Source organism: Procambarus clarkii, chromosome 52, assembly GCF_040958095.1.
Source record: "Procambarus clarkii isolate CNS0578487 chromosome 52, FALCON_Pclarkii_2.0, whole genome shotgun sequence".
NCBI lineage: Eukaryota > Metazoa > Arthropoda > Malacostraca > Decapoda > Cambaridae > Procambarus > Procambarus clarkii.
Window position 1 is genome coordinate 28,963,619 of NC_091201.1, and position 6,494 is coordinate 28,970,112.

Sequence of the window (6,494 nt, forward strand, 5' to 3'; positions counted from 1 at the left end):
TGTTGGAGAGGACATTGTGGTGAACAGTGTAGGAGAGGACATTGTGGTGAACAGTGTAGGAGAGGACATTGTGGTGAACAGTGTAGGAGAGGACACTGGAGGTGTACAGGGCAGGATAGGACACTATGAAGTTGTACAGTAAAGGACAGGAGAGTCTAGGTGTGCAATGTAGGATAGGAAATTTAATGTACAATATTATATCTACTTCCAGGTCTTCTAAGGCAGCAGTCTATCTTCTCTTCATTCTGAAAATACACATACAGCAGTATTTGTGTTTTCACTTCTGTTCGTCAGAGTGTTCTGGGATGCTTAGTGTTCGTTCGGAACACTTCCGAGGTTATTCCTTTCACTCGGCTGGATCCCCAACCTCTACTACTCTCTTGATCCAAGATGACGTTCCCTTTCTCTCCCCCCCCCTCCTTTCTCAGTTGAACATTCATTCCACTGTCGCCTGTATCTTTGCAAGTAAATTGTGTGTTCCATTTATTCCTGCCATATATTTTGCTCTTCCCAATCTTAAATACTCCTTTCAACGTGGTACCAAAGCCTGTGCTTCTTTCAGTTGATTTTAACTCTACATGTCCTCTAGGGGAATGCTTTGAGTCAACCAAGGCCGTCTTTTAGAACCTTTCATTCTCGTTTCTGTATCGTCTCTCCTGAATTCCGCCAAGCCAGCTAATGTAGACTTGTGCACTTGCACACTTTCCTGTATTGATATTTCTCTGCTGTTCTTCCATTTATATAGACCTGACGTGGAGAGTCCTCGATGATCTAATGATGATCGTACTTCGGAATCGAAGAGGACCATGACTTCAGGATATCAGATCAAAGGTCGGTGCTGTGCGTCAGATGAAGGATGAGACCAGTCTGGGTATGGAACACTTCCCCCACACACGGGACATATGTGGGTGGGTGTTACTGTAGAGGTGGAGGTTGCTCTAGCTTTGCACATGGAGCATTCCTTTGGGCCTCTGCAATCCGTATATTTTCTGCCGCAAGGGTCCCTGTGGTGATTTTGTTTTCCACGTTGGACGGTCCTGAGCAAGCGACTCCCAAGTATTGGGGTTGATGTCCAGGTCTTTGAGGGTCATCTTGAGGCAGTCCTTAAATCGTTTCTTCTGCCCCCCAACCGAATGCGTGCCCCGATATAATTCTCCATACAGCAGCTGTTTTGGCAATCGGCTGTCATGCATTCTGACAACATGGCCTGCCCATCTGGCGTGAGTTTTCTGTAGGATGGTGTAGACGCTGGGAATACCGGCCCCTTCCAGGACCTCCGTGTCTGGGATTTTTTCTACCACCCGATATGGAGTCAGTAGAGACAGCTAAAGTGAAAGAGAGCTGTATGGTATGTCTACTGTCGACAGTTAGGTCATGTTGGCGTAGAGAAAGGTGGAGAGTACCACTGCAGGATAGACCTTCAGCTTGGAGGTAAGGCTCTGCTCCCAGACATTCTCTCAAAATCTTACGAAGGCAGCGCTGGCCTTGGCGATTCTGTTGTTAACTTCTGCGTGTATGTTCACCGCTCTTGAGAGTATGGTGGCAAGATAGGTGAAGTTGTCGAGTGCCTGCAGGTTCTGCCCCTTTATGTTGATGTGCGGTTCCTGGTAGGGTATTCTGGGCGCGGGTTGGTACTTGACTTCAGTCTTTCTGGTGCTGATGAAGAGACCGAAGTTGTCGCAGGCTGTGAGAAGCAGTCCATGTCGTGCTGCATCATTTGCTTTGTGTTGGCGTTGACGGCGCAGTCATTAGCGAACAATAAGTCTCTTATGACAGTTTCCCTCACCTTTGTAAGGGCCTGTTGGTACCTGAGGTTGAACAGGCCACCGTCAGTCCTGGATCTGATGGGTATTCCATCCTGGCAGGATGGAATACCTCATGCTCACTGATGTCAAGAAAGACATCAGTGAGCATGGCCGAGAATACCATGCTGAAGAGTGTTAGGGCGAGAACGTAGCCCTGCTTCACACCGCTCGTCCCTGGGATGACTGTTGACTCCTCTCCATTGTCCAATACTTTTGTCATCATGCCTTCGTGGAACTGCCGTACAATGACAGTGAATTTGCCGGGACTGCCAAACTTCTCCATTATCTTCCACAAGTCATCTCTGCTGACCGTATCGAAGTCCTTGGTCAGGTCGTCGAAGGTCACGAAGAGATCTCTATGTTGTTCTTGGCATTTTTCTTGAAGCTGGCGTGCAGCAGATATCATATCGACAGTTCCGGGTTCTCCTCAGAAGCCGCATTGGCTTTCTGCTAGGAGGCCCTGCTCAAGGTGTTGAAGGAGACGGCTGAGCAGAATATGAGCCAGGATCTTGCAAGCAATGGACACTTGGACAATGGACAATGATGAGTTAATTTTCCTGGTGATTATCGCATGGCTGCCGGTTGCCTTTCCTCTTGTAAATGTGAACTACTTTGCTAAATATGAACTAGTGTTGGAAAGCAGAATTTAGCTGTTCGAAGTACTCTTAAGACTGTTTTGGGTCGGTCTCTAGTAACTTGCAGGAGGATGATTGACCCTTTACTGTTGGCACCACATTAGCAATTTTTCAACAGGTTAGGAGCTAACCGTTTCCCTGTGGCCTTCCTCCCGTCACCGGAACAAGTGGGGAAACATCTCTGGGTAGTAACCCAACCCACACCATTGTAACGAAAAGTTAAAAGGTTTCGGACCGTCGTAGACCCTTTTCAGGTTATCTGCAGTCTTAGTTTCCAGAATGTCCTTTATTCTGTGCGTCGCTTATCTGTCTACTTCATCATTTCCGTGGATAAACTTGCACGCCATTATTGCGTGCACGTGAGACCTATAACTACTATTATTAGCTCATCCCACTGAATTAGGGTTTTCTTATATCCCAGCAGCTTATCTGAATTTCTAGTGTCGCCCATGTCCTTTCCTCGTCTTGTAGTGCCTCAAAGAATCTGTTGCCTTCTTTTTTAATTTCCAGGGTAGCAACGTCTAGTTCCGCCTCAGCCTTTCATTCTGGTACTTCTAGATTCTCTAGAGCTCTTTACCTCATCTACTGTAACTTTTAAACGGCTTCTCTCTTACTGAAGGAAGCTCTTCAGGTTCTAGTTTGAGAGTGTGAAGAATGAATAGATTATTAGTAGTGCCGCGTGAGAAAACAAACTGTAAATGTACAAATTTGGACAAGAGCACATAACAATACAGGAGACAAGTAGTGCACAGAGAGGGACAGGAGACTCTAGGAGTGGTTAGTCTGGAACAGGAGACGAAGTGGGCGATGGAACAGGCAACGCTGAACGGCAATTGTGGAAGAGGGAGCCATGTACAATAGGGGGGACTATATGTCAAGAGTAGGGCAAGAACGTGTGAGAGAATTTTGTATTAAAAAAAAAAAGGGAGTAATGTTATTTCTAAATTATATTTTGCAGAAAACTTATGAGATTCAGAGTAAAAATGAAACAATGGTGGCGAGTTTTAGGTTGGTAAAATTAGTCAAATACGGAGTTAATATTGTGTGGGAGTGTGCCATACCATAGTTATAGGCCTGGTGGTTGCCATACCACAGTTATAGGTCTACAGTGGTTCCCTATTTCAATTATAGGTCTATAGTCATTGCCATACCAGTGTGGTAGGCTTGCAGTGGTTGCCATACCAGTATTGTAGGCCTACAATAGCTGCCATACCATAGTGTTGTAGGCCTACAATAGCTGCCATACCATAGTGTTGTAGGCCTATATTGGCGTATCTACACGTATGTGTGTCCTAATTGTATTACTGTCAATACTCAGTTACTCATTTATTATGTAAAATAATTTAATGAATCTATCAAGACATAACCAACGCATGTATACACGCAATATTTTTAAGTGATATGCATTTTTACCATTTTTGTTAATATTTTAACATTTTCAACAGAAAACATTATTTTTTAATTAATAAATCATAACAAGTGATGTAGAACACAAACATTATACTGTGGCTAAACTCAATGACCAAGATACAAATGGAGAAATACTCAACCAAATATTATCAGGTTTCACACACCATGTCTGTAGTTCATTTCCTGCACATCCTTAGAGTTAATTTTAAGTCTCCTTTCAATTTTCTTTGCCCCTGTTACCATTTTTTATACATATTTAAAATAAATGTTATTTTCTGACTTATCTTTACTGCAACAAATATAATTTAATACCAGCTATGAAATGTATACTTTAGACAGCCAAGCCTCCTGATGTGAAAGTACTTTTAACAGCCGTTTGGTCAAAAGTACCAATATGTAGTGATGGATGAACCAGAAAGTTCACTTTTGTATTATTCAATTTGGACAAATCGGCAACTTTTTAATTGCAACATAAATATAGAACTTAACCCATCCTAGATACATGCTACCTTAGGCCTAATAAAGTACACATATGCGCTATACTAGGCTTAGGAATGCTTAAGTTTGGTTTTTAGCTTTGAATTTTGTAATCCGAAAAAGTACTAATCATAAATTATTGGAGGATCATCACTACATATTGGTCCTTTGCACCAACTAAGTTACTATACGTACTATCATTTTTGGAGGACGGGTTGAAGTGGACACGATGAGAACTCTGAGGGCCGCAGTAAGCTTGGAGAGATCAACAGGATCACTTATGGAACACTTTCTCATAAAACTAATACATCACCATAGAATTTTACTGGAGTATCAGACCTCATATATATATTTTCTCCTCGAAAAAAGCTTGGCTACATCGAAAAGTTTAATGGCGATGGAGCAATTATCGTACTTAATATAGCCAGAAGCACAAGCTTCTGGTTATATTAAGATGACGCGTCTCTCCAAGCATGGAGAGAAACTTGCTACGATGCTTCCTGCCGACACATGCGAGGGCTGCCTACGATATCAAATAGAGAACCTCCCATCACTCCCACAACAAAACCTCAAAGGGGAAATAATAGGTCTGACAATACTGCATTGAAACAGTAGTTGTGGCCACATAATAGAGACCAGACCGACACCTTCGGAAGAAACACTTAATATATGCTGGGCTCCATGACGTTCTGGCTCGCCCTCCTAGTGTACACCCTGACTCATAATCTACCAAGAACAATCCGCTAATACTGACGACCAACAGGAAAAGGCACACATTATGAGTAATGTTTGCAACTTCTCATATAAATTATTTTGAGAGTTAGTGTATTTCATATAATTTGACCGATCTATAGAGCATCCCTACCATCTAAATCCCATTAAATTAAATCCCAATAATCCGGCATATAATGGAATGGGTAATATACAGAGCCCGGGCTGGTCCATCGGATACTTAGTATACAGGACGGTTCGCCACCGGTTTTAATACCTAACCGAGCCTAACCTAAGAATATATACTATTTTAACAGAAAACGAGATTTGTTGAATCTGTTGTTGTAGCTTCTGCCACTCTGGAGCGACAAGTTCAATAAAGTTCAAGTATGTTTATTGAGACAAGAAAAAAATACATCTCAAAGGGATAGAGCAGCTTAGGCACCACCGTGCAGCACGGGCTAAGGTGAGCCAGTAATTTTCGTTAAATCGTTAGTGTACGATTTTACAAAATTTGACCACACCACGATCCATTAGACAAGTGGTGTGTCTACACTACTTGTCTACAAGACCACACCTTCTAGTGTGTGGTCTGGTCAACATCCATTAGACAACTTCGCCAAATTCAAATATTGGCAACAAATTAAACACAACCGAACCACTTAGACTATACAGAAGAACGACAGTATTGTTTTTTGCAGGCCAATCCCCTGCACCCGTCCAGGTGACTGGGCACCATTCCTTCCCTCCATCTTATCACAAATCCTCCTCCCTTCCAAGTGCTAGATAATCGTAATATGGCTTAGCGTTTTCTCCTGGTAATTAATATTATCTTGTTGACGACCGTTCATGGCGTCGGTACACACATGAACCTTCTAAGGTCGCTAGTAATCCCTCTTAATGTTTTACTCTAAAGCTCACAGGATGAGTATGGGGTGCACAATAAACTAACGTTCACAGGATGAGTATGGGGTGCACAATAAACTACCGCTCACAGGACCAGTATGGGATGCACAATAAACTACCGCTCACAGGACCAGTATGGGGTGCACAATAAACTACCGCTCACAGGACCAGCATGGGGTGCACAATAAACTACCGCTCACAGGACCAGTATGGGGTGCATAATAAACTACCGCTCACAGGACCAGTATGGGGTGCACAATAAACTACCGCTCACAGGACCAGTATGGGGTGCACAATAAACTACCGCTCACAGGACCAGTATGGGGTGCACAATAAACTACCGCTCACAGGGCCAGTATGGGGTGCACAATAAACTACCGCTCACAGGACCAGTATGGGGTGCACAATAAACTACCGCTCACAGGACCAGTATGGGGTGCACAATAAACTACCGCTCACAGGACCAGTATGGGGTGCACAATAAACTGCCGCTCACAGGACCAGTATGGGGTGCACAATAAACTACCGCTCACAGGACCAATATGGGGTG

General features: G+C 43.5%; 1 protein-coding gene across 1 annotated transcript; it reads right to left on the reverse strand.

Moving 5' to 3' along the window:
- Window positions 1–938: 938 nt before the first annotated feature.
- LOC138352206 (uncharacterized) lies at window positions 939–2,211 on the reverse strand. The gene is made up of 3 exons (XM_069304484.1): window positions 1,809–2,211; window positions 1,470–1,684; window positions 939–1,325 (listed from the first exon to the last, which is right to left on the reverse strand). Exons 1-3 carry the CDS (start codon window positions 2,209–2,211, stop codon window positions 939–941), a joined length of 1,005 nt encoding a protein of 334 aa, XP_069160585.1.
- Window positions 2,212–6,494: the final 4,283 nt, after the last annotated feature.

Coding starts and splice junctions, on each gene's coding strand:
- LOC138352206 (XM_069304484.1), bottom strand. CDS start 2,211: ATGATATCTGCTGCACGCCAGCTTCAAGAAAAATGCCAAGAACAACAT. Junction 1,685..1,808: donor GGTGGCCTGTTCAACCTCAG/GTACCAACAGGC, acceptor TGCTTCTCACAG/CCTGCGACAACTTCGGTCTC. Junction 1,326..1,469: donor CCAAGGCCAGCGCTGCCTTC/GTAAGATTTTGA, acceptor CTTTCACTTTAG/CTGTCTCTACTGACTCCATA.